This window comes from Antennarius striatus, chromosome 8 (genome assembly GCF_040054535.1).
Source record: "Antennarius striatus isolate MH-2024 chromosome 8, ASM4005453v1, whole genome shotgun sequence".
Lineage (NCBI taxonomy): Eukaryota > Metazoa > Chordata > Actinopteri > Lophiiformes > Antennariidae > Antennarius > Antennarius striatus.
Genome location: NC_090783.1, coordinates 9,748,673 through 9,774,311, shown reverse-complemented (window position 1 = coordinate 9,774,311; position 25,639 = coordinate 9,748,673). Strand labels below are relative to the sequence as shown.

Genomic DNA, 25,639 nt, shown 5'->3' with positions numbered 1-25,639 from the left:
CTCTATCTATATCTCTATCTCTCTCTCTCTCTATCGGAATTCCGCTCCTGCAACAACTTCTTTTTACTTGTGAAGAAATCTTTAAGTCAATTCCATTTTGGACAAATCTTGGCGTAATAAACAGTTATACAGTAAACATAACAAAGAAGCTCTACTTTCCAATTGAAGTGTCTAAACAATAGTATTGAACATAATGAGCGCTAATGACACGGATAAAAGTTTTTTAGTAAATTTATGGCTTCAAACAAACCTTTGCTCAAATTTCCAGGTTGTTGTTTTTTTAAATTAAATATTTTAACAGTTTACAATGAATATATAACAAACGGGAATAATTTGCAAAAAAATAAAATGCGTTCAAATAATTTGTATGTCATACAGATGTTTAAAGTTTTTGAAGCCTTTTTTGTTCAATGAGCCATTGTTCAATATATGCCCAAGTGTATTTAATGATATGGAACTTTACCAAAACAATTAAATTTATAATTTAAAAAAATGTTTTTTGAAGCAAAAGTAATACAGCATGTTTCCATGTTAAGGAAGTTCTTGTGGACTTTCCAAATTAAAATTTCCGGAACACTTCTGCGCTTCCTGCAGCGTGACGTCACCACATTCCCCAGCGGAGCTTTCCGTTGCCTAGCGACGTTGTTGCGCGTACCTGTCACTTCCGACACTTCGTGGAGGAGTACAGAAATACATGTTGCAAATGAAAAAGGTAATAATTGTTTACATTTTTCAGTCATTTTTGGGATGAAGCCGTTTATTGGGGATTAGTTTTCCGCTCATGCAATTGTGGGTAAATATATTTAAAGTCTGTTACTGCTGCTTCACTTGCTAAGCTACCGTTAGCCTGGGAGCTAAGCTACCGTTAGCCTGGGAGCTAAGCTACCGTTAGCCTGGGACAATGACAATGACAGTAATTCTATTTCCCTACGTGAGACCCCTATTGAGGTATGAGAGAACTTACAATGAATCTGACAAGAAAAAGAAATAAAATTCTTTTAACATAAATTACTAATTACAATAGGACTGTAGGGCAGGAGTTATTTGCTGAAAATATACATAACTTCTTTGATAAATTTAACAAGATTTGACAGTTTTTTTATTTAAGGATGAGAATAACTGATTGAATTTTAGGCAAGTCGGACTTTTCCAGAAGTATGGTTTAATGAGAGGTTTTCTGAGATGGTCAAGAGCAGGGCAGGACAAGACATAATGAAGTTCATCACCAAGACTGTCAAAGCTGAAACTCTTCTATCACACATCACACACACATCCATGATTGATATTTACCTTGCTAAAAAGAAAAAATTATCCTGTTGCTTTGTTGACTATGAGAAAGCCTTTGACAGGAGTAATAGTCTCACTATGGCAAAAATTGATTGGTTGTGGCATTAATGAGAATATTATTAGGCTTGTTTACAATCTTTATGGGAATGCTAAGTCATGTATAAAAGTTAATGGGAAATTATTAAATTATTTTTCATGTGAAATGGGTGTACTCCAAGGAGAAAAATGATCTCCCTTACTATTTGCAGTGTATCTGAATGATGTTGAGTATTACATACATCACTTTTATAATGGTCTGGATGTATTGGCAGGTGATTTTAGAAATTTACTGAGTGATTAAAATGTTGAAATATTCTTACATTTGCCTTTGTATAGAGGTTTTATAATTCCAACACGACAAATTCCAACTTGAATTTTACCTGACACTAGAACCAAGTTAAAGAGTTTAGTTACAGCTACAACTAATTCCTGAGGACTGTTTTTTACAAATTTATTGATAAGGCTGTCGACACCACATGCTTTGTTATTTCGGAGATTCTTAACAGCAAGAGAAATTTCTTTAGTATAAAAGGTACGGTTTAACTTGTCATTAATGCTATGGGTTGAAATAATTAGTGTTTCCAGGTGAGTCAGCCCTTTTATTTAGAGCTTCAAAATGTTTAACAAAAGATTCTAAAGTTACTTTACAAGGTGGAACCTTTTGACCCGAGGTTTTATTAATTAATTAATTAATTTCCAGTATTCTCAGGGTCACCCAATTTCAAAATCCTAAGAGTTGAATGGAAACTTTTGACATATGTTTTTTGAGACTTCCTTAAGAGACACTTATAACTCTTACACAGATTATACAGTTTGATCTGGGCCTCAAATGATTTCAACTTTTTACATCTATTCTTACATTTAAAATAATCAGATCTAGCATCACTACATGCAAAGCCACCGTTAGCCTGAGAGCTAAGCTACCGTTAGCCTGAGAGCTAAGCTACTTTTAGCCTGGGAGCTAAGTTACCATTAGCCTGGGAGCTAAGCTACCGTTAGCCTGAGAGCTAAGCTACCGTTAGCCTGAGAGCTAAGCTACCGTTAGCCTGGGAGCTAAGCTACTGTTAATTTGGGGAGCTAAGGTACTGTTATCCTGGGTGCTAAGCTACCGTTAGCCTGAGAGCTAAGCTACCGTTAGCCTGAGAGCTAAGCTGCCTAGAAGCAGCTACTGTTTTTTGCTGTAACATCAGATGTCGCTTAAAACTAGAATTTGGTTTTTACAAAATGACAAAAGACCTAAATAACTTTAGGAACATCTGGTGTCACAAAAATGTCCTATGCACTTTAGATCAAGTCACTCTTGCAAATTTCCTGATATAATGCACTCATTTTTAAATTTGTATTTCTTTTTATTGGTTTTAGTATTTTTGAAGCACTTTAGTACTTTCATCTAATGAAAAATTGTAAAATGTTTGAGTGCGATTGAAGTGTTTTTGCAAAAATCAAAATCATTAGCCTAGGAGCAGAAGCTACTGTTAGCCTCGGTGCTAAGGTACTGTTATCCTGGAAGCTAAGCCACTGCTAGGTGACGTTAGTGGAGTTTTTGACTCTGGTATTTTGTAATTTTTTTGTAATTTTTTTGGTATTTTGTTTTGTTCAAATGAAACTGAACGCGGTAAAAGAATGAACGTTACTGTTTCTGAACTATTTAATGTGTTTTCGTGGAGGAGACGTGTGTAAAATGCATTAACGTCACTATGTTTAGGTGTCTGACGTCAGCGGGTAACATGCAGAGTGATAATCAAGAGGATGAGGGAAGGGAGGAACACTCTGGACCAGATCAGGACGAGGGTGGCAGGGACCACCCCGTGGAGGACAGGGGGGGTTCGGTCTCACCTGTTCAGCAGGTAAGAAATCTGTGGCTCTTCTCCTATGATCAGCCCCGGGATCACGTGGTGTCATGATTCCATCTTCTCTCTGCTTCTCTTTACCTGTATGGCTGACTGGACCAGTCAGGACCAGAATCCCACGTCCTGACCCCCCAGCTTCACCCTGATGACCTGACCCTCCAGCTTCATCCCCACATCCTAACCCCCCAGCTTCAACCCGATGACCTGATCCCCCAGCTTCAGCCTGACGACCTGACCCCCCAGCTTCAGCCTGAAAACCTGACGCCCCAGCTTGAGCCTGACGTCCTGACCCCCAAGCGTCACCCTGACGTCCTGACCCCCCAGCATCACCCTGAAGAGGAAGACCCCACTGCACCCACAGACTCAGGTCAGAACTCTCTTAACCCTGTTTGACATGAACGAAGAAACACCGAAAAACTCTCTTGAAACTGCTAGTTCATGCTAACCTGCTATGGTTCACATTATTACTGATTGTAATAACAATAATACTATCTATACTGTCTATAATTATTGCAGGCTGAGTACAGAACAAAAACTTATCCAAGAGCAAAAATATTATACCTATGCTTAAAGCTTAAAGTTCCACAATATTAATAATTTGATTAGAATTTTGCTTTTAAATTTATTTTCTCCATAAAGAAAACGTTCCTCTGGTGACCTTGACCCCTCACCTTCTAACCAACGGGATATCAGAAGACATGGAGGATGGGGAGCCGCTGCCCGAGGAAGAGGAGGAGTTAATCATTCTGGACTCTGAACATGTCTGCATCAGTAACAACAAAATGATTCATGTCTGTTTAGTCGCTCCTAAAGGAGAATGATGGTGTGAGTGTGTCGTCTGTCAATCCCTGAGGTAAATGTTAGCCGGTGCTCCTCAGCGTTTGTTCTTGATGTTTGGAGATGGGTTTCCTTGTAGTCGTAGATGTTCGTAGCGCCAGGAATTTGTTCTCATGTCACTAAGTCAGTGTTGGATCTGTTGGCAGCCTCTGGTCAGACCGCTTCAAGCTGCTCTGAGCAGCCACTTCAGGAAGAAGCTGGAGAAGATGGACCTGGACCTGAAGGAAAAGGTTGGCTGCTTCAGAAGCTGAACCATCAAACCTCTTCAACATCTGTGAGAAGCTGCGTGACAGGATGATCAACTCCTGATTCTCTTTCTTACCCAGCTGGCGCTGGAGAAGTCCGATGAGAAGCGCATGGAGGACATACATGTTGAGATGTTCAGGATTCAGGAGCAGCTGGCTAGACTCCAGACCCGGCTGGAGGAGCATCACCACGCCAAGTCACAGGCTGAAGCCGAACATCGGCAGGCGCAGGATCGGCTGGAGGAAACCAAGAGCCAGCATTCTGGTATAACTCATCGGCACCTCAAAGCCAAAGCCAGCGGTGAGAAGGCCTTTAAATTTAATAAACCTTCATGTTAAGCTTAGATGAACTCTTTGCATTTATTTAGATTTGTTGTGCCCATTTAATTTTTTTAAAAATTTTATGTACTGTTTTGATCCCCGAAGGGAAATTAAGAATGCACACTCTAGCTACTGATTCAAATATATATATATATATATATATATATATATATATATATATATATATATATATATATATATATATATATATTAGTGTGTACAGGCCCCTGTAGCACACACACACACATACACAAGGGGGCCTGTAGGCATGCAAGGGAGGTAGAGTGGCAGGCAGCTCCATCTTGGTGCGCCTTAAATGAGCAATTTGTAAAGGGGACGGCACCTTGCTCAAGGGTGCCTCGGCAGTGCTCCAGAGGTGAGCTGACACCTCCCACTGTCAGCTCACCTCCGGGTATTTTTGGGCACAGGAGCGGGAATCGAACCGCTGATCTTGAAATCATAGGACGACCCGCTCTACCGCCCGCTTTACCACTGAGCCACTGCCGCCCCTTTATTATATATCAGTGATTTAAGAATTCCCGGTTTAGGTTCATGCATGATTATTTAGGAGCCATGTATGAGTTTTGTTAAAACTCATCTATAGAATAAGAATTAACACTTTCGTTTATATTATTACATAATAGAAATGTGATTTTTATGTTATAAATTGTACAGTTACAAAATACTATATTAACCTTAGTTACCCTGAGCGGTATCTCACCTGTCAGTATTTACCTGATTGTCTATCTTGTGCTAGCAGACACACCTTGGACGTGTGTCTAACTAGTATGTTCATTTAGTGCTCTGTGGGTCAGTTGGCAAGACGGTATCGTTTTCAAACCATGAATATATATCACAAATAACACAAATATTCATAACTGCAATACTAATCGTTTTAGTTTTCCTTTTAGTTTCATTTTCCATAGAAAGAGAATGACTGGATCGCTCAAATAAATATACAGTTATGCTCAAAATAATAGCAGTGTCTTTAAAAAGGTGAGTAAATGTCAAGTTTCATTAAATAATTGGTACTCCAATGAACACAAATAAATTGGGAACACTGCACATTCTATTTCAAAGCAAGAAAATTGGAAAAAGTATTTCACAGAAAGTCAAGAAATGTAATGTTAAAAAAATATAAATGCTGACATCTGCCTTTGGAAACTCAAAAATGTATCCCATAAACTGACAAATTCTTGAAAATCACCTTTGCTGAATATCTTAAACTAATATTTTGTTGCATAACCATGGTTCCTGATAACTCCTTCACACCTGTTTGACCTGTTTGCAACGGTCAACAAGTGTTGCAGCCCAGGTCAATTGTACTATGTTCCACAAGTCCTCTGCATTTGTTGGTTTTGCCTCATGGACAGCATTTTTCATGTCAGCCCACAAGTTTTCTAGAGGATTGAGGTCCAGAGATTCTGCTGGTCACTCCATTAGTTGGATGCTGTTTGTCTGGAACCATAATTTTGTTCGTTTGCAGGTGTGTTTGCGGTCTTTGACTTGTAGAAACACTCATTGGCTCATTTCAAGGGAATTACTCTTCAGCCTACAGCTAGACTACTTTCAGTAATCAAACTGTCAAACTGATCCATGATCCCTGGTATTTGATAAATAGGACCAAAACCATAGCATAAGAACCTCCCGCATATCAAGGTGCTAGCACCATCATGATTCACCATCTTCACTGTGTACTGTGGCTTTAATTCAGTGTTTGCACGTCGTCTGAGAAACTGTCTGTGGCCCTTAGACCCAGAAAGAACAATCTGACTTTCATCAGTCTACAAAATATGGTGCCATTTCTTTTCAGGCCAGTCGATGTGTTCTTTGCTAAATTCTAACTGTTTCAGCACATGTCTTCTTTTTAACAATGGGACTTTGCAGAGGCTTCTTGCTGGTAGCTTGGATTCACACAGACGCCCTCTGATTGTTACAGTACTCAGAGACCACCTGAGATCTTCTCTGATCTTCCTGGAGATGATCATTGACTGAGCCTGTTTGGTTATTCTCCGATCCATTCGAGTTTCTGCACTTCTTCTTAGGTTTTCCTTCTTTTATCCATTTCTTGATTAAAGAGACTTTTCATCGGAACAGTGTCTTGAACGACCTTTTTTACCTTTACCTTTTCAGGACAAATGCACAGCCAGTGTATGCAATATCAGTTGCCTTGATCCTTAAATAAGGACTACCTGTTAACAACTTTTTTTCCCCCACAGAATCAACAACCTCCCTATTTGAAGTCACCACTGCTGTTTTTTTAACATTACATTTCTTGACTTTCTGTGAAATATTATAAAATTTTGTTACCTTTTCCAATTTTCTTTCTTTGAAATAGGATTACATTTGTGTTCATTGAAGTACAATATATTTGATAAATTTTCACATTTACTCACCTTTTTAAAGACACTGCTATTATTTTGAGCATAACTGTCATGTAATTTACTCTCCGTGCTTCATGAGGCAGGTTTCCTCAGAAACGCCACCTCAGCTGTTGGGTTCTGAATGTCCCGTGTGTCTTCTTCTCAGTGTCCCAGCTGCAGGCGGAGTTGGATAACCTGATGCTGCATCTTGTCTTCACGCAAAGAGTCAGCTCAGATCTGCACTTTGATGTCAAAGCCATGCAGAATGTCCATCACAAAACAGGAGCTGAGAAGAACCAGGTCGAGGAGCAGAAACAAAAGCAGGTGGACGCCGAACGCAGCCTGGAGTCTCAGGCCGACACATCCCACATCTTTAATGATGTGTCTGGATTAGGCCTGATCATTGATTACTTACTGCTGTTAATGATTGGAAATACACCTGTGCCACCAGGATTTCTGTGTAGAGCATCTAACGAAGACGGTGGAGAAGCTGACTCAGCAGATAGCCCTGTGTGAGTTGCAGGTTAGAGCCCAAGCAGAAGAAACTCTGGACGCCAACAAGGCTCTTTCTGAGGTGAAACGTCCTGACATCATGTTTACATGAGAGATAAACCTGTCTTTAGTTACCATGAAAGGATGTCAAAATATTACTGTGTTGTAATGACAGTGTTAGCTATGGTTGTAATTAAGGCAGGTAGTCTGGTCATTTGGTTATAGACCAATATTCACTCTCCTGACCTCTGACCTGTGAGCCGGTTGGTTAACGTGTCAGTGTTCAGGCTCCTCTGTCACTGGATAGCCATTAGCTTTGTAAGCTGCTTGCTGGAGGATGTAATCGGCCCAGCATATCATTTCAATGCAAGATGGCCAAAGAAACAAATGTAATAAATAATTATTCATACTTTCATCTCAATTGACGGCTTTGTTTTCACGCGTAGTAATTTCATCTCTGACCTTACAGTTTAGCTCACAGTTTTGGACAAAAGAGAAGAAAAACAACATAGTGTCTGTGATTCCTATGAAGGTACAATTGTGATTGGATGTGAAGAGCTTGATCCGAACGATGCATCTTACATCTATGACTGTCTATCACACATTTTCAGGCTGAGATGGAGATGGCGTCTCTGCTCATGGCGCGTAAACAGCTGCAGCAGCAGTGGAGCAGCAGTCTGGGGGAAATGGGGAAAAGAGACGAGGCCTTCGGCGCAATGCAGGAAGCTGTGCGGTGAGAATACGGCTGAATATTCACCTACCAATTCGCCATCGTATTCTAAATCTACGGTGTGTCTTTATATCCCTATCAATGCTGTTTGATATCTAATAATTTTACTGCTCACCTTGAATCCTCAGTTCTGTCAATCAGCAGCTGGTCCTGCTGGACAGAGAGATTGAGGGATACAAAAAATCCACCACAGAAGAGCAGGAGAAGCACGAGACGCTGACCATGCAGATGAACTGGTCCCAGATGGAGTGTTCCACGTCTAAGAAGCTGATTGGTCAGAAACGGTCCGACCAAGACGCTCTGCAGGCCCAATACAGCGCCTGCCTGCGCACCCTGAGGGAGACGGAGCACACCCTGGCCAGGCTGTCCAAGGTACCCAGGACACACCTCTTCCTACTCCCCTTTCCCTTTGCTAATATTCGACCCTTCACTTCATTTCCTTGATACTGTAGGAAGCCAGCGCTCAGCAGACTCAAGTGAATGATCAGAGGAGGCAGCTGGAGAAAGAGAGCGCTCTGCGTCTGGAGCTGGAAGATAAGATCATGACCTGCATGCAGCAGGCACTCACCCACAGGAAAGATGTCAAGTCCTCCCAGATGCCCATCAATAGGATGACCAGACTCAAAAAGGAGAAGGTAAAATTAATGTACCCCTATACGTTACAGACTGTGGAGCAAATTGCTTGCGATAGAATATATGTAAAAAGACAGAATATTGTGACATGGATGAAGGTGTTTCATCTCCTCCTCTTTAGATCTTTCAGTTGTGGCAACTGAGAAACGACATTGGCGTTGTGGGTCTGGAGTGCAGCACGGTGGACCAGCGTCTGGACAGGCTGGCCCTCACCCTGGAGGCCCAAAATGAGGAGATTGCTGAGCGCAACAAGTTACTGACATCTGCACAGGCCCAAATCTCCTCCTTTTTCACACTCATCGAACAGAAGCAGCACACAATCGCAAACTATAAGAAGAAGATTGATCAAATCGCTGCCAGCACTGGGGTGAGAAGATCCCCAGTTCCCGGTTGTCCGTGGTTTAAGTAGAAAATAAATGTAAGAATTTGTGTGTCCTCTTTCCCAGCATGAGGACTTGAGTCCTCTTGAAATCAACGTGCAGGCTTTAAAAACTCAGATTGAGGAGCTGGAAGGGAAAATCAAGAGCAACAAGCAGCTGTGGATGAAGCGTCAGGGAACTCTGGTGGGCCTGACCCAGGAGATGGGAGCCAACGGCGGGGAGATGCTTAAGCTGCAGACAGAGTTCACCTGCATGGAGCAGAGGAAGATGCGCTTGGAGGGTGTGTGAACCAAACATTCTGCTCTCTACCAGAGGTTCTGTTAATGCAACTCTGATCCCTCCAGGTGAGATGGAGGCGGAGCGCCGTGAGGAGAAGGAGCTGGAGAAGGACGCAAAGACACTGAGAGGAGACCTGCTGAAGCTCAACACCCTCCTGAGCCAGAACGGACAGCTCAGCCTGGCTCTAGAGCAGGAGAATGCACTGATGGAGACAGATTTCCTCTGCAGGCTGAAGGCACGGCGTGACCGCTAAAGTCATCTTTAAATCTCTTCTTTTTACCCTTTTTAAAGTTTTTTTAATTTAAAGTTGATGTGATGTGTTCAGGAGGCGGAGCGTCAGTCCATCGAGATGCAGATGGAACTGGAGAAGACCCAGGATGAAAAAGGGAGGCACCTCAACAGTCTGGTGGAAGCCGAGTCCGTCTCTCTTACTGTGCATGAGTGTTTCTATATCAATGTGAGAATCATGAGACATCCATGAAACGGTGTTGTGTGTCGACAGACGTCACGTCATGCTCTGGGAGAAGAAGATTGAGCTTCTGAAAGAGACTCGCTCAGCCGTGGAGTCGGGTGAGGAGGACACTCAGACGATGAAGGCTGAGGTCCACCGTATGGAGGTGAACAGACTGCGGCTTCACATAGGGGTGGGGGGGTGGTAAACGGAGATCTTCGCTGTTAATCCAGGCGTCTGTCTTTGTCCGTTCATGACCATGCAGAGGAGGCTGGACCAGCTGATGAAGCAGAGGGAGCAGCTGCTGAGGGACAGCGAGGCCACCGTGTCAAGGATGGAGAACATCGACCTCCGCAGGGAGGCCATGAAGGCCCGGGGCCCCCGCAGACAGACGTCGAAGGGCGAGCTGAGCCTCGTCATACGGGGCCTCCAGCGCAAGATCCAGGAGACGCACAACGTAGGAGACGGATCTCCACATTCCGACGTGTACCTGAAGCGTGTCGTTCTTTGGGCTCATGTGCAATGTGTGTGTGTGTGTGTGTGTGTGTTCGTTCAGAACGTACTGGAGTGTGAGGAGGTGATCAGGGAGCTGCAGGAGAGCCAGGCAAGTGTGAGACGCGAGCTGACGCAGCAGCAGCAGCAGCTGACGCAACTCCGCATCGCCGGCTCCGCCCTCGACTGTGAAGTCGTTCGGCTCCAGGAGGTCAAGGACGGGGTGAGGAGCACGTGCAGTCTCATCATCTGCTGAGTCATCATTTCTTCATTTACTCCTGCTGCCCACAAAGTCCAGCCCAGATTCAGTCAGACTGTTGCTGCCCCCTGGTGGGCAGGGGGGGCTGCATTACAACTCACGGACACGCTGATGACGTGTATGCTGTTTCCTGTCCAAACTGGTTCTTCATCCTCTCCTCCTCCAGAACCTGGCTCACCTGGTGGCTCTCCAGAACCGGACCAAGAGGCTGCAGGCGGTTTGCGGGGGAGGCTACCAGCCCGGGTCCTCGAGCCCATTGGTCGGATCCCTCCTGCTGAGTCAGTCGGAACGCGTTCACACCGTCAGCGCTGTCTTGAAACGCGTGTGCGACGAGTTCCCTCAGCAACAGGGGGCGCTGCGGGGGCCGCTGCTCGCACTGGGAGTACGGCAGGCCCTGGAGGAGGGGTGGGGGCTGGAGAGCATGACAACGAGTACAGGAGGAAGACAGTAAGGATGAGATGAAGACGGGGGATAACGAAGAGAGGCCACCTCCTGCTTGTGTTGTTTTATGCTTGAAATGAAATGTGGATTTGAAAAAAACATCAATAAAGAAACAACAAAAAAATCAAAAACAGTTTTCAGGGTCGAATATAAGTAGAGTATACTGGTGGTGTTGTGCTGCGGTAGAATTTGTGGTATAGAACTGGACTCCTAGCTGATGGTACCCGGTCCTGGATAAAAGCTGGGTTTCATACATTTCACACAGTGACTTTATTACCACGTTACTTCTTTTCGGTGACTCCCCTGAATCTCATTCATTCATTCATCTTCCAACCCGCTTAATCGCGGGGTAGCCAGTGCCTATCCTGGCAGTCTCAGGGCGTGAGGCGGGGGACACTCCGGGCACGACGCCAGTGTACCGCGGAGCCACATAGAAACAAACAATTCACACACACACTCACTCCTATGGTCAATTTGGGAACGGCCAATCAACCTGAAGCGCATGCTTTTGGAGGTGGGAGGAAGCCGGAGAACCCGGAGAGAACCCACGCAGACACGGGGAGAGCATGCGAACTCCGCACAGAGCGGGACTCGAACCCGGGTCCGCCGTGTTGTGAGGCAGCAGCGCTAACCACTGCCGCCCTGAATCTCATTCCTCTCTATTTGTGGATGAGCGTTCAGTCGATCGGCCCTGGGGCTCCTGGGACACGACTCGTCTGTGTGGGGGCGCAGCGCAAACTGCAATTTTGTTAATGGGTGGAGGCAGCATCGCTCATTCTCTGCTGCACGTCAGGTGCTCTTAACGCCGTCACACGTGACTCCTGTCTAGAATGCTTTGGAATGCTGCTAGACCAGCTCTGTGTGTGTGTGTGTGTGTGTGTGTGTGTGTGTGTGTGTGTGTGTGTGTGTGTGTGTGTGTGTGTGTGTGTGTGTGTGTGTGTGTGTGCCCAGGGTGTGCATCGTTCTCGACTGAATCACCTCGCAGTGTGATTCCTCCTTGTTTTTCAGCTCAGTCAAACGTGCTCAGATAGAATGTCTGTTGCTCCTATGGGCCTTTTATTACCTTCTTATTTCCTTTGTTGTCATCACAGGTACCTCCGGGGGAAATCCCTCGCTGTGTTTTCTGCTTCCTACAATATATGAACATATACAATGGAGATAATCATGTTGACAGAGGCTGGTCAGGTTCCATACGTCTGGACCGTGTGTTTTAGATGTGATGGTGGGCGTCTTAACGCTGCCTCACGATTCACCACAATCTAATGTCATATTTTAAAATTCAATTTCATTTTTTCCATCAAAACTTCTTATTTCAATCTGTTTCTGTTTTTTTTCCCCGTAGCCTTATGAGGTTAGCAGCTTAAAACCCCCCTGTGCTCTTTGACGTGGGTCGTCTGGAGGTGGTGGGGGGGGTCCCATCCCTTTCTCATTGCAGTTAACGGATAACTCAGGCGGTAAATTATCCAAAGCACAAGAAACATCTGACCTCGCACTGACGACCACGTGGGTCGTGTTTCCTTCTGTGACGGGAGGACTTTGACCTTGGCGGGGGGGGCGGGTTGCTCCTGTCAGAGGTGTGGTATGTATTTTGCCGTGCTGTGACTGGAATTATCAGCTCGGACCGGTCGAATGTCAGTGTTGGCGAGGCTCTTTGTTCGCTGGCGGCCTTTGCTTCGCTGCATTCAGTGATGGCGAGGCGGCGCCGTGTGGCGTGAGAACACACCTGAAGGTAAACAAGGGCTGCAGGTGTGAACGGAGGGGTTTGTGGTTGCTGTGTGTCTGTTTTTTATCTCCTGGTTGATCTGCTTCACACAGGTCTGGTCTTACAGGTTTTCCTACACACCCACACACACACACACTTTAACACAAACACCCAGTGGGCGTGGAGAAAGCCTAGCCCATTGCTGATGTTGTGTGTTTTCCAGTCAGGTCGTTGTTCTACACTGAGAGCGCCTTCGACCTGGCCGTGTCCAACACCTTGGCAACAGCTCTCTGGAAAAAACAGCCAGCGCTCTCCGGATGGCTGACGGGTGTGACCCTGAGGGTCGGGATCTCAAGGAGATGGACGAGGAGGAGCTGTGGGATCTGATTAACGACAACCGCCACCGGATCTCCCTGGGGGTGCGACCGGGCATCCTGATCCCGTACCTGAGGCAGGCCAGGGTGCTCACAGAGATGGACGAGGACGAGATCTTGTCCCGCCACAGCCTAATCAACCGCAGCATGAGGACCAGTGAGATTCTAGCTTATTGGGGTGCAGTTTGAAGCCTCACCAGGGGGTTATGGAGTCAGTTTGATAGCTGACGTTGAGTCTATTTTATCTTCTTTTGCTGCACCTGATTTATTTGATGCTTGAACTTCTTCGTTTGAAGACTGCTGATTTGAAGGTTAGTGACTGCATTGTCTTATTTTCTGCTGTTTGCAGGCTACATGCTTGATCTGCTGAGGACCCAGGGGAGGAATGGTGGTGTGGCCTTGCTCGAAAGCCTGATGATCCACTACCCAATGCTGTACACCCAAATCACCGGACGCAAACCGAGCACCGAGCCTTCAAGATTCAGCGGTGAGTGGTTTTTAAACATTTTAAAAATCCGTCTCTTGGTTTTTCTCGCCACTTGCATGAGTTTGCACCATTTATGTTCCAGGCCTTATAAAATACTCGGAGCTGACGGAGTATCTGGTCAGGGCGGTGACGGGGATGCAGAAGGAGCTCCAGGAGGCACGCTGCGAGGCAGACAGAATGAGCGCACGCTGTGTCTCCCTGGAGTCGGAAATCGGGCAGATCGTGGGGCACCAGGAGCAGTCCCAGTGCCTCCAGTCCGAAAACGAACGCATGCAGAGACATCTGTGCTCTTTGCAACAGGAAGTCACCAAGCTGAAGGATGAGAAGTGTGACTTGTATGTGCGTTACACATCTGTCATTGAGGAGAAGTCAGCTGTGAACATACGGCTTCACGACCTCAACCTGCAGGTCAGTTTCTCACCAGACAGACATCGAACGAGATGCAAACGCAGAGCTGTGATGTCACCAGAATGTCAGCACTACAGATCAAGCTGTTTAGGAAAGTGCTGAGATAGCAGCTCAGGAAAAGTGTTGCTCTGGAGGAGCCATGCTGCAAAAGTGACGTCACTGATTGATGTGGTGTTAGCGACATGAGGTCACGTTTTTCCTTTGCAAGACATTTAGAATGGAAGATGCTTTTGAGAAGCACATTGGGAAGTGTTGAGCTTAAAAGAACTAAAATCTGTTCCATTTTAGACGTCACAAGTTGGTGTGGATCTATTCAAGTTTTAAGTTTCCTACTGCTGTAAGATAAGATCGATAAGAGTTTCTATCAATTTCACTTAACTCCATGACAGATTTTCAAGAAACATTGTGGTTTGTGCTCTAATGAGTGTCCTCTAGTGTTACTTCTACTGTTACCTCACCACCAGAGAACACGGATCCTTTTAACCACAATTATTTAATGCAGGGGATTTTCACTGAGGACCACATCAGCATAATTTCTGTCCTCAAAGGCCCAGATGTAACTAATATATGTAACTAAATGTAACTACTGCTTAATATTAAATAACTCATGATTTATTCTTATTCAAGTTACAAGCATTACAGTTACTCAGGAAAATATGTTTGTTTTTCTGTTATAACATAAATCCTTTTGATTTGTCAGGTTATTAAACCCACAGAAGTCCATCAATCAAGGATCAAACTATCCAAGTAAATAAAGAAAAATAACATCAAACACAAGTTAGAACATTAACTTTGTTTGAAACATTTTTGTCAAAGTTAAAATTAGCTTAATTACTGCATTGTGGGAAATGTAGTTTTCAGTCACAGTACACTTGTATTTTCTATTTATTTTTAGACAGTCTGACCTTTTATGCTCTCGCGGGCCACATAAAATGATGGGACACAGTTGGCCCTCGGGCCTTGAGTTTAACACATGTGATTTAATGAATCAGTTGACCGACGGGAAATTCAACAGGAACAGATTGTGGAGGTGCTTGTTTTGGTGTGACAGGTGTACCAGCTGCAGATGGAGCTGCAGAAAGCTCACTCAGAGACGGAGTTCCATAAGCGGTGCTCCCTCAGGTGCGCCCTCCACGCCGAGATGCCACAGCTGCAAGAAGAGGTCAGGAATCTGCGCTGCCAACTGGTGAAGGCGGAAAAACTGGACCCCGTGAGCGTACCAACTCAATCCTCACCGATTTCTGTAGAAGAGCAACAGCTTCCTGTCGTCTTAAGACGCAGACGGGCTTCATGTGTGGATTCCCTCTGTGTCAGGCCCGGCAGGACATCCTGGCCCAGGACCTGGCTGAGGCCATCGGGAGCCAGGCAGAGCTCGCAGAGCAGCTCAGGTCCTATAGACAGGAGAACGAGAAGCTGCTGGCAGACAAACAAGGGGTGAGTCGGTGTATGTTTAAGTGAAGTGTCCAAAATGAAGACTTCTGGGAAGTGTTGTTTGGTTTGTGCGACAGCGTCACAACATCCAGACCAAAATCATAAAAGCACTTCCTGAGCAAACTTGGAGTACCTACTCGAGTCCGAGCTGCGTCTCGATGAGACTAAAGGGGAACACGCGTGACGCTATGTTGGCATGACGTGTGTGTGTGTGTGTGTGTGTGTGTGTGTGTGTGTGCGTGTGTGTGTGCGTGTGCGTGTGCGTGTGCGTGTGCGTGTTGTCGTTCAGCTCCTGGAGCAGAGGGAAGGACTGAACCTCCAGGTGCAGCAGCTGACTCAGGACTGTGACATGCACCAGCAGAAGAACGCAGTGATCCAGACCCAGATGAGAGACCTGCAGATGGAGAGAGATCACGTGAGTCCCTCATCCTCAGCTCACTGCCTTGGGAGCGGGGGGGTTACACTGATGTCCCCAGAGCACTTAAAGTTTTCAGTTCTATTTATGCCCTTTTCCTGATATCATATTTCCAGCGGTCAGCAGGGGATGGATTGATAAGCAGCTCAGGTGTGTGTTTGTAGATTGTGTGACGCTGACATGACAAACATGTCGCACTACATTTCTCCTGCGGTGAAAGTCAGACTTTCCAGCGTCTTACTTGTCTTACAACTACTCATCTAAATTTGGCCTGAAGAAGGAAGCAAAAAACACGGCCGCTCCCTGTTACATGTCAAGTCTAATGCGTTCCACCGATGCTGGCGACGGTGGCTGATGGCCTGGTGAAGCCGATGGATTAAGGAGCCGAGGGAAGCTTTAAACACAGCAGCCAGATGATGGCCTGCTGTGTTCACAGACTGTGTGATTGGTTGTGTCGTGTGACGGATGGGTTGTTCCTCCAGGCGTACCTGTCCAGAGACGAGGCCCAGGCCATGATCGCCCGCGTCCTGGCCGAGAAAGACGTCCTGAGGTGTCAGCTGGTGGAGCTGCAGGAGAAGGTCTTCAGCCTGCAAGTCACTCACAGCAGCAGGGAGCGCCGGCAGAGCCGTGATGTAACTACGCAGCCATACCGGTACCGGTACCGGTACCAGGACGTATGTAAATACAGCTGCTAATGAACCAATACCGGTGACCTTCTCTCTGTTTGGATCACAGGGTGGTGAGGTTGACTGGGAGAACCTCAGCTCTCTCCCTAAAGAACCCCCGACCCCGACACGACAAAGACTTCGCCGTATGGATGCGGTCAATCCGTCGTCCTTCTGCAGCCCAGAGGTCTGTGAGAGAGAGAGAGAGAGAGAGAGAGAGAGAGAGAGAGAGAGAGAGAGTGTGTGTGTGTGTGTGTGTGTGTGTGTGTGCGTGTGCGTGTCTGTGTCTGTGTGAGTGTGTAATAGATCAGTTACACTCATTTTATCAGGTGATTGATTATTTGTGACTGAACTAAACCCGATGAAGTGATCGTACTTCAGGCTCACAAACCTCACAGAGCACCATTAGTGTAACCGTAGCAACCAGCCACACCTTGCATTGGGTGACGTAACGCTGATCATATGCATTGTGAGTCGGCCCCATACCTACCGCTGTGGTTCTGAATGTATTCCCAAACAAATGACCTACTGTCCCAACTGGAACAGACCAGCTGTTGTAGGAAGTGAAGAACGGGGAGATGAAGAAGACGAAGGTCTAGAGGTGTGATGTGCTGTTCAGGGTTGCAGTAGGGTTTACATTAATTGAGCTTTCTACTGTATTTATGTCAACCATGTGTGTGTGTGTGTGTGTGTGTGTGTGTGTGTGTGTGTGTGTGTGTTCGTGTGTGTGCAGAATGAAGATGCTGCTGTCAGCAGTATCCGATCCAGAAACGCTGAACCTCCCGGTCCAGAGTCTTTACGCAGGAGGGAGGAACTTCTGTACGCAGACAGCAGGTGTGTGTGTGTGTGTGTGTGTGTGTGTGTGTGTGTGTGTGTGTGTGTGTGTGTGTGTGTGTGTGTGTGTGTGTGTGTGTGTGTGTGTGTGTGTGTGTGTGTGTGTGTGTTTATATAATGACGTCCCTCGTTCCAGCTCTCTGGATGCCTTGAAAGGTTTCACATGGCGTCATGCAGCTGGAATCTGATTCCCGGGTTCAAGAGATGAGGGCAATGATTAAATTAACACATAGAGCTGAGTGTGTGAAGCACTGTCAGTGTGTTTGTCACCTGGAACAGGAAGAAGAAGACTCAACATTCATAACGTCCTTTTGTTTTCTTGCAGCTTGGAAACAGAGACCGAGTCTTTACTCGACGACTTTGTGTTTCTCCCCAACTGTGAGTACAGAAAACAGTGTGTGTGTGTGTGTGTGTGTGTGTGTGTGTGTGTGTGTGTGTTTGTGTGTGTGCGCGCGTCTGTGCGTGTTTGCGTGTGTGTGCGTGTGTATGCTTGCTGTTGTTTGTCGTGACCTTCAGACTGACCGTTGCCTGGCGCTGAAGCTCAGGCCTGTGTCGTGACTCATCAACTTGGGTAGGAACTGAACTCCGTCCCTCTGTTTCCAGTGGAGACTGAGGACCAGCGGAGACCCAGACTTCCTTCTTCTTCTAAACCCTCCGGTGCCGTCAGGTGAGACACCTGCTGGATCCACATTACCACCAGCTCATGTTGAACTCCTTTCATTACCTGAATAAAATGTGTTTCGCCCCCCCCCCAGCCTGAAGCGGACCTCGCCCCCTCCGTTCCTGATGCGTTCCCGCCAAAAGGCGTTCCGTGTCAACGGCCGCGTCCTCAGCATCTCCTTCCAGGGGGACACGCTCCTGCACCAGCTGGTGGTGGTGGGGGGCAACAAGTCGGGGGTGTTTGTGCACCGGGTGACGGATGGGAGCCCGGCCCACTCCTTGGGCATCAGCCCCGGTGCGCAGATCGTGGAGGTGGGTTGGGTTGTGTCTGTGGGCGATGGTCCTAATCCCACTGCCTGCTTGGGGGGGTCTCTCTCATGACGCTGCTGCTCTGCAGGTGAAGTGCCAGCAGGACCAGAAGGCCCTGCGGATGGTGCTGGAGGACTCCACATTGGAGGAAGCCATGTGGGCTCTTGGGCAGATCACGGGCTTCTGTCACATCTCCCTCCGGCCAAGGCAACATGGTACGTCCCGTTTGCGTGTTTCTAAGTTGGGTGCTACCGGTACGCAGCGGGTTCACAGCCCTCCTCTTCCTGAGCAGACTACGAGGCGCTGCTTCAGCAGCTGCAGAACAACAAGGCGTCGTCCGGAGACTCTTTCTACGTACGCGTCAACATGTCCCTCCCTGCCGGCCCCGGCGGCACTCTGGCCGTGTCCTGCAACGACATCCTCCATGTGACCAACACGTGGCCTGCCAGCACCGAAGACTCGTGGTATGCCAGCCAGGTTCACCCCTGCCAGATGGTCGACCTCCAGAGTGGAACTGTACCCAACTACTACAGGTCGGTACCTCGATGGAGCTGTAGAGACACGTGAACCCGGACCGGTTCAGCTCAATTCTGGTTGCCTCCGCTTGAACGGCAACATGTTTAGTGATTCTCTGATGCCACAGGGCTCAGCGGCTCCTGATTCGAGCGATTGAAGACATGAGCTTCCGGGCAAAGAAGTCTCAAAAGGTAGGAATGATCTGAAATGCAGCAATGCCGTCCAAGATCTCACCTATTCCCAGGTGTAATTCCCATCTCTCATCCCAGAATAACGAGAAGGCGGTAAGGATCGTCGGCACTGGACGGCAGGGCAGGAACCCCCTCTGGGTCAGTGTGGAGGGTGAGAAGCCCAAGGGCACAGACGCAGGTATGAAATCACCGTTAGGCTCATTTATACATGTTCATCAAGACTGTTCTCAATTAAAAAGAGCAGCACTTCTTACAGTGTGTGTTATTCTTTCTCTATGTAGGTGACACATCCACAGCCAAAAGTTGCGTATCCCTCATGCCCTACACTCTGGTGAACCCCCACTACCCACCCATCTGCAGGCCTGTCCTGCTGCTGCCCACCGTCCTGGGACACATCCTTAACAAGAAGCTGGCAGGCTGGCAGGGCTTTGAGCTCTGTGAGCCCGGTAAGAACAGAAAGTAATAGCTCGAGATACGTGTCGCTTGGCATACGAGTTATTTGAGATACGAGTTGTCGCTCTATCCGTGTTTTTGTATGGCTTACGAGCAAAATCCAAGATACAGGCCGTGAGGCCACGTGTTGGTGGATTGATACAAAATCAGTGAGACCGGATCTCATTCTTTACCACATGTTGGTGGATGGATACAACATCAATGACACCGGATCTCATTCTTTACCACGTGTTGGCGGATGGATACATCAGTGAGACCTGATCTCATTGTTATTGGTGGAGTAAAGACGTAGCTTGTCTGTTCTCGTAATTTTTGCATTTCTTTTCATCATTTATCATTGTTTACGTAACTTACATGTAATTAATTTTACACAGGTAAAGTCTGAATGTCTATTGGTTGATAAAAACATGTTGCTGTTTTTTTAATAACTGAGGGGTTTGGGGGCTTTTTTACAAGACTGGAACAGAGGGGGGAAATTTGTTCAAATTTCAAGCTCAGATTACAGTTAACTTGTATCTCGAGGTTCTACTGTAGGTTCTACTGTAGGTTCTATTGTAGGTTCTACTGTAGGTCCTACTGTAGGTCCTACTGTATGTGTGGTTAAAAACTGGAGTGAAAGCGGTGTGACACTGAATCCACACCAGTAGCACGCCATCCTGAACTGAAAGCTACTCGACGGATCATGTTTGTTTGTTACTGCAAACCAGGAAGAAAATGAGCTTCGTGGATAAACAGCAATAAAACTGATGACAATAAATGTCATAAATAAATAAAAACTGTAAAGACAATAAATGTTTGGTGAGCTTTACGAGGCCGAGTTTAAGTAAGAGAACAAAAGGTTGTAACGTGCAGGAGGACATCAGGCCATACAGGTTGTCAGATATCAATCAATCAATGGTAATGCAAAGTGCAAACACAACTGCTGTTGCCTCTAAGAATGAAGATGCAATTTGCAAATGTCTCATCATTGATCATTTTCCACCTGTGTGGTTGTTGGTTTGATGCTGCAGAGGTGCTGAGCCCCAGTGAGCATGCAGTCCTGCTGCAGAGGTCTGAGATCCTGGAGGAGTGTGAACAGGGAAGAAACTGCTGCTACACCTTGAAGAGCGTGGAGAAGGTCATGAAGAAGGTCAGTGTGGCACGTCACACGCGTGTCATCCATTGCTCCGTTCCCCGTCCAGTTGAGGTTCACACTGCTGGAAGCTTTCAGTTCAGGTGTTTCTGCAGTAACGCAGTGGTTTCCTGGTGCGTCGACTGTTTTCTGCACACTTTCTGCGGTATTCACTCTTCGTGCTCCTCTGCAGTTTTGACTCCCTTCAGAGTCCACGCCTTGTATTCATGACATCACAGCTGGGTCGTAGTCACACAGAAGTGATCTTTGTGGATTGTTACCTGAATTTCAATATTTTCTTTAATCAAGTCACGTGGAATTATTAAATCCATTGAAAGCTCATTAAAAGCAGGAGAATTTTACACGGACCCTTTGGGAGGGGCTTGTAGGAGTGACAGGTAGATGTGAACAATAAGGTTGTTTCTGCTGGCGCTGCAGGGCATCCACTGCGTGCTGCCGTTGGGTCTGGACTGCGTCCGCCGGTTGCACCGGGCCGAGATCTTCCCCATCATCATCTTCATCAGTCAGTCTTCACGCAGCGCACGTAAGCTAAGGTAAACTCCTCTTCCTCGCACCAACCTCGCCGCTCACCACTCTGATAGTCCAGTCACACCAAGACAGTTCAAAAAGACTGTGAAACCAGTGGTCGTTGATTTTTTTCCTTGCTTGTGCACCAATCAGGTCGAAGCTGCAGCGCCACAGCCAATCAGAGGGGCAGCTGCTGGCCTGCTCCCAGAACGAGGAGCCACTGCTGGACAAGCTGCCCTGCCTGTATCACAGCGTGGCGCCCGAGTCCTGGTGCGACCAGGCCTCCCTGCTCACCAACCTGCGCACCATCATCTGGGAGGAGCAGAGGAAGATCGTGTGGGTAGAGCCTGATGTGTGGTGACCAAAACACGACTGCAAAATGAAGAATATGTCACAAGAGCATAATGAAGCTTTACAAGAGATGTCTTTGTAAACATGAGTACGTATCTGTGATACTTTGGAGTATTTTGGTGAACGAAGGATTTTATTAATGAAGCTGTAGCAGGAAGTCCTGAAGCCTCCAGATTGTAAGTTTAAAGCAAACCTTGACGTCATGTTCACGTATCTGCGTAACGTTGTAGATCACTTCCCACAATGACGGATTTTATCTGTTCTGGTTTAAATGGTTATATTAACTGACATGAGGTTCTCCTCCGTCTTCCTTTTTGGTTGCTCCTCTTCAGAACAGAATGTTCATGAAGCCCCCCCACCCTGGGATTAAAGAACAGTTTAACCATACATCAATCTTCTTCTTTTCCTTTTGGCTTTTCCCTTCAGGGGTCGTCACAGCGAATCAGTTGCCTCCATGTAACTCTGTCTTCTGCATCCTCTTCTTTCACACCAACTACCTTCATGTCCTCTTTCACGACATCCTTTGGTCTTCCTCTAGGCCTCCTGCCTGGCAGTTCAAAACTCAGCATCCTTCTACCAATATATTCACTATCTCTCCTCTGGACATGTCCAAACCATCTCAGTCTGGTCTCTCTGACTTTATCTCCAAAACCTCTAACATGTGCTGTCCCTCTGATGTACTCATTCCTGATCATATCCTTCCTGGTCACTCCCAGAGAGAACCTCAGCATCTTCATCTCTGCTACCTCCAGCTCTGTCTCCTGTCTTTTCCAAAGTGACACTGTCTCTAGACCAAACAACATCGCTGGTCTCACCACAGTTTTGTACACCTTTCCTTTCATTTTAGCTGAAACTCTTCTATCACACATCACACCTGACACTTTCCTCCACCCGTTCCATCCTGCCTGTACACGCTTCTTCACCTCTTTTCCACACTCTCCATTGCTCTGGACTGTTGAGCCTAAGTACTTAAAATCCTCCACCTTCTTGATCTCTTCTCCCTGTAACCTCACTCTTCCACTTGGGTCCCTCTCATTCACACACATGTACTCTGTCTTACTGTGGCTAACCTTCATTCTTCTCCTTTCCAGGACAAACCTCCACCTCTCTAGCTTCTCCTCCACCTGTTCCCTGTTGTTACTGCAGATCACAATGTCATCTGCAAACATCATAGTCCATGGAGATTCCTTTCTAACCTCGTCTGTCAGCCTGTCCATCACAACAGCGAACAAGAAGGGGCTCAGAGCTGATCCCTGATGTAGTCCCACCTCCACCTTGAACTCCTCTCACACCTACAGCACACCTCACCACTGTCTTACAGTCCTCATACATGTCCTGCACCGCTCTAACATACCTCTCTTTCACTCCAGACCTCCTCATACAATACCACAGTTCCTCTCTGGGCACCCTGTCATAAGCTTTCTCCATATCTACAAAAACACAATGCAGCTCCCTCTGGCCTTCTCTGTACTTGTCTAACAACATCCTCAAAGCAAATACTGCATCTGTAGTACTCTTTTTTGGCATGAAACCATACCGCTACTTACAAATGCTCACTTCTGCCCTTAGTCTAGCTTCCACTACTCTCTCCCATAACTTCATTGTATGTCTCATCAGCTTTATTCCTCTGTAGTTGCCACAACTCTGCACATCTCCCTTGTTCTTAAAAATGGGCACCAGCACACTTCTCCATTCCTCAGGCATCTTCTCACTATCTAAGATCCTGTTGAACAACCCAGTCAGAAACTCTACTGCCACCTCTCCTAGACACTTCCACTACAGGTATATCATCAGGACCGACTGCCTTTTCCCTCTTCATCCTCTTCAACGCCCTCCTCACTTCATCCCGACTAATCTTTGCTACTTCCTGGTCCACAACGGTCACCTCTTCTAGTCTTTGTTCTCTCTCATTTTCCACGTTCATCAACTCTTCAAAGTACTCTTTCCATCTTCCCATCACACTACTGGCACCTGTCAATAGACTTCCATCCCTATCCTTAATCACCCTAACCTGCTGCACGTCCTTCCCATCTCTATCTCTCTGTCTTGCCAGCCTGTGTAGATCATTCTCTCCCTCCTTGCTGTTCAACCTAGCATACAAGTCATCATAAGCTTTTTGTTTGGCCTTTGCTACCTCTACCTTCACCTTACGCTGCATCTCCCTGTACTCCTGTCTACTCTCCTCAGTCCTCTCAGTGTCCCACTTCTTCTTTGCTAACCTCTTTCTCTGTATACACTCCTGTACCTCCTCGTTCAACCACCAAGTCTCCTTATCTACTTTCCTTCCAGGTGACACACCAAGTACTCTCCTACCTGTCTCCCTGATCACATTAGCTGTAGTTGTCCAGTCATCTGGAAGCACCTCCTGACCACCCAGAGCCTGTCTTAACTCCTTCCTAAAAGTCATGCAACACTCTTCCCTTTTCAACTTCCACCATTTCGTCCTCTGCTCTGCCTTTGCCCTCTTGATCTTCCTCACCACCAGAGTCATCCTACACACCACCATCCTATGCTGTTTGGCTACATTCTTGCCTACCACTACTTTACAGTCACTGATGTCCTTCAGATTACACCGTCTACACAAGATGTAGTCTACCTGTGTGCTCCTACCACCACTCTTATAGGTCACTCCATGTTCCTGCCTCTTCTGGAAGTTAGTATTCACTACAGCCATTTCCATCCTTTTTGCAAAGTCAACTACCATCTGTCTTCTGCGTTCCTCTCCTGGATACCAAACCTGCCCATCACCTCCTCATCACCTCTGTTACCTGCACCAACATGTCCATTGAAGTCTGCTCCAATGACAACTCTCTCACTTCTAGGCATGCTCTGCATCCCTTCATCAAAGTCCAACCAGAATTTCTCCTTCTCCAGCTCACATCCTACCTGTGGAGCATACCCACTAACAACATTGAACTTCTATTTTTTTATTTTTTTATCTATTCTACAACTTCTATTTCTATCTTCAGACTCATCACTCTATTTGACACTCTTTTTACCTCCAGGACATTCCTAACAAACTCCTCTTTCAAGATAACTCCTACTCCATTTCTCTTCCTATCTACACCATGATAGAACAACTTGAACCCTACTCCTAAACTTCTAGCCTTGCTACCTTTCCACCTGGTCTCCTGGACACACAGTATGTCTACCTTCCTCCTCTGAATCATGTCAACCAAGTCTCTACCTTTTCCTGTCATAGTTCCAACATTCAGCCTCCCTACTCTCAGTCCTATACTCTTGGCGTTCCTCTTCTCTCTCTTCTTATGAACACACTTTCCTCCTCTCCTTCTTCGACCAACAGTAGTCCAATTTCCACCAGCGCAAAGTAGGCCAAAAGCGCCGATGGCGGTTGTTGTTAACCCGGGCCTTGACTGATCCATTATGGAAGTCATGTGTTTGATTAACCATCCATCAATATGGATGTTGTATTCATTAAAGTGAATCTAAAACAATGAAAAAAACTTTAAAGGAGAAGATATTTTTAATTTGGTGTTAAAAATTTCAATAAATTCAGTAGAATCCGGAACTTAATTTCATGACGAACTGTAACTTGTGTCAGATTGAATGAACTGAAGCTAAAGTTCACCTTCATGTTTGGAATTAATGTAACTTGGCTAGAGTCCAAGAAGGAATGATGCTCAAACTGTCGTTTGTGTAAGTGTTTTGGTTTGATTTTAATAAAAGTGACTTTATCCAAACCAAGTTTTGCTCTTTTTTCCTCTCCATACGTGAAGCCTGTGAAGATGCCGTAGCTGGACTACAGCCTAAATCCAAAAGCATCCGATTCAGCATCTGATTCCTGAAGGAAAAAAATCAGAATCCTGAGTCCCGTCAGGACGAAGTCTCCACTGAAACACACTTCAGTCATTAATGTGCTGCTCCTCCTCTCATCTGCTCTCTATTTCACACACACACACACACACACACACACACACACACACACACACACACACACACTCACACACACACACACACACACAGACACACACACACACACACATACACACACACACACACACACACACATACACACGTGCGCGCACACACAATGATGCAGTGAACCAGATCCTTTCTTCCTTCAGGCTAACAGGTGTTTTTCCGT

At 46.2% G+C, this 25,639-nt stretch overlaps 2 protein-coding genes across 3 annotated transcripts; both read left to right on the top strand.

Moving 5' to 3' along the window:
* The first annotated feature begins 636 nt into the window (after positions 1–636).
* On the top strand, positions 637–11,206 carry ccdc40 (coiled-coil domain 40 molecular ruler complex subunit). Of its 2 annotated transcripts, XM_068321932.1 has the most exons (19): positions 637–712; positions 3,032–3,173; positions 3,279–3,543; positions 3,816–3,937; positions 4,160–4,243; positions 4,340–4,559; positions 7,109–7,266; positions 7,394–7,516; positions 8,046–8,167; positions 8,293–8,536; positions 8,617–8,799; positions 8,919–9,164; positions 9,244–9,457; positions 9,522–9,691; positions 9,782–9,873; positions 9,959–10,073; positions 10,173–10,364; positions 10,464–10,622; positions 10,825–11,206. In XM_068321932.1, exons 2-19 carry the CDS (start codon positions 3,054–3,056, stop codon positions 11,107–11,109), a joined length of 3,114 nt encoding a protein of 1,037 aa, XP_068178033.1. In that variant the 5' UTR covers positions 637–712; positions 3,032–3,053; the 3' UTR covers positions 11,110–11,206. The 2 variants fall into 2 exon arrangements, with proteins under 2 accessions (XP_068178033.1, XP_068178034.1); XM_068321933.1 differs by lacking the exons at positions 637–712; positions 3,032–3,173 and having other exon boundaries at positions 3,521–3,543; positions 3,816–4,029.
* Positions 11,207–12,699: 1,493 nt separating this feature from the next.
* Positions 12,700–25,225, top strand: card14 (caspase recruitment domain family, member 14). Its single transcript, XM_068322512.1, has 21 exons — positions 12,700–12,828; positions 13,025–13,332; positions 13,525–13,662; positions 13,745–14,070; positions 15,122–15,280; positions 15,385–15,504; positions 15,791–15,916; positions 16,399–16,548; positions 16,652–16,768; positions 17,315–17,415; positions 17,741–17,793; positions 18,019–18,082; positions 18,171–18,387; positions 18,473–18,599; positions 18,677–18,917; positions 19,028–19,091; positions 19,170–19,269; positions 19,373–19,537; positions 20,555–20,673; positions 21,094–21,209; positions 21,337–25,225. The coding sequence occupies exons 2-21, from the start codon at positions 13,119–13,121 to the stop codon at positions 21,542–21,544; spliced, it is 2,925 nt and encodes a 974-aa protein (XP_068178613.1). The 5' UTR covers positions 12,700–12,828; positions 13,025–13,118; the 3' UTR covers positions 21,545–25,225.
* Positions 25,226–25,639: the final 414 nt, after the last annotated feature.

Excerpts from the sequence above, each read along its gene's own strand:
- ccdc40 (XM_068321932.1), top strand. The coding sequence starts at position 3,054 with ATGCAGAGTGATAATCAAGAGGATGAGGGAAGGGAGGAACACTCTGGA. Across the intron at positions 9,692-9,781 it reads ATTTCCTCTGCAGGCTGAAG|GAGGCGGAGCGTCAGTCCAT; the intron begins GCACGGCGTGAC and ends TGATGTGTTCAG. Across the intron at positions 10,365-10,463 it reads AGATCCAGGAGACGCACAAC|AACGTACTGGAGTGTGAGGA; the intron begins GTAGGAGACGGA and ends GTGTTCGTTCAG.
- card14 (XM_068322512.1), top strand. The coding sequence starts at position 13,119 with ATGGCTGACGGGTGTGACCCTGAGGGTCGGGATCTCAAGGAGATGGAC. Across the intron at positions 15,505-15,790 it reads TGCTGGCAGACAAACAAGGG|CTCCTGGAGCAGAGGGAAGG; the intron begins GTGAGTCGGTGT and ends GTTGTCGTTCAG. Across the intron at positions 17,416-17,740 it reads CTTCTGTACGCAGACAGCAG|CTTGGAAACAGAGACCGAGT; the intron begins GTGTGTGTGTGT and ends GTTTTCTTGCAG.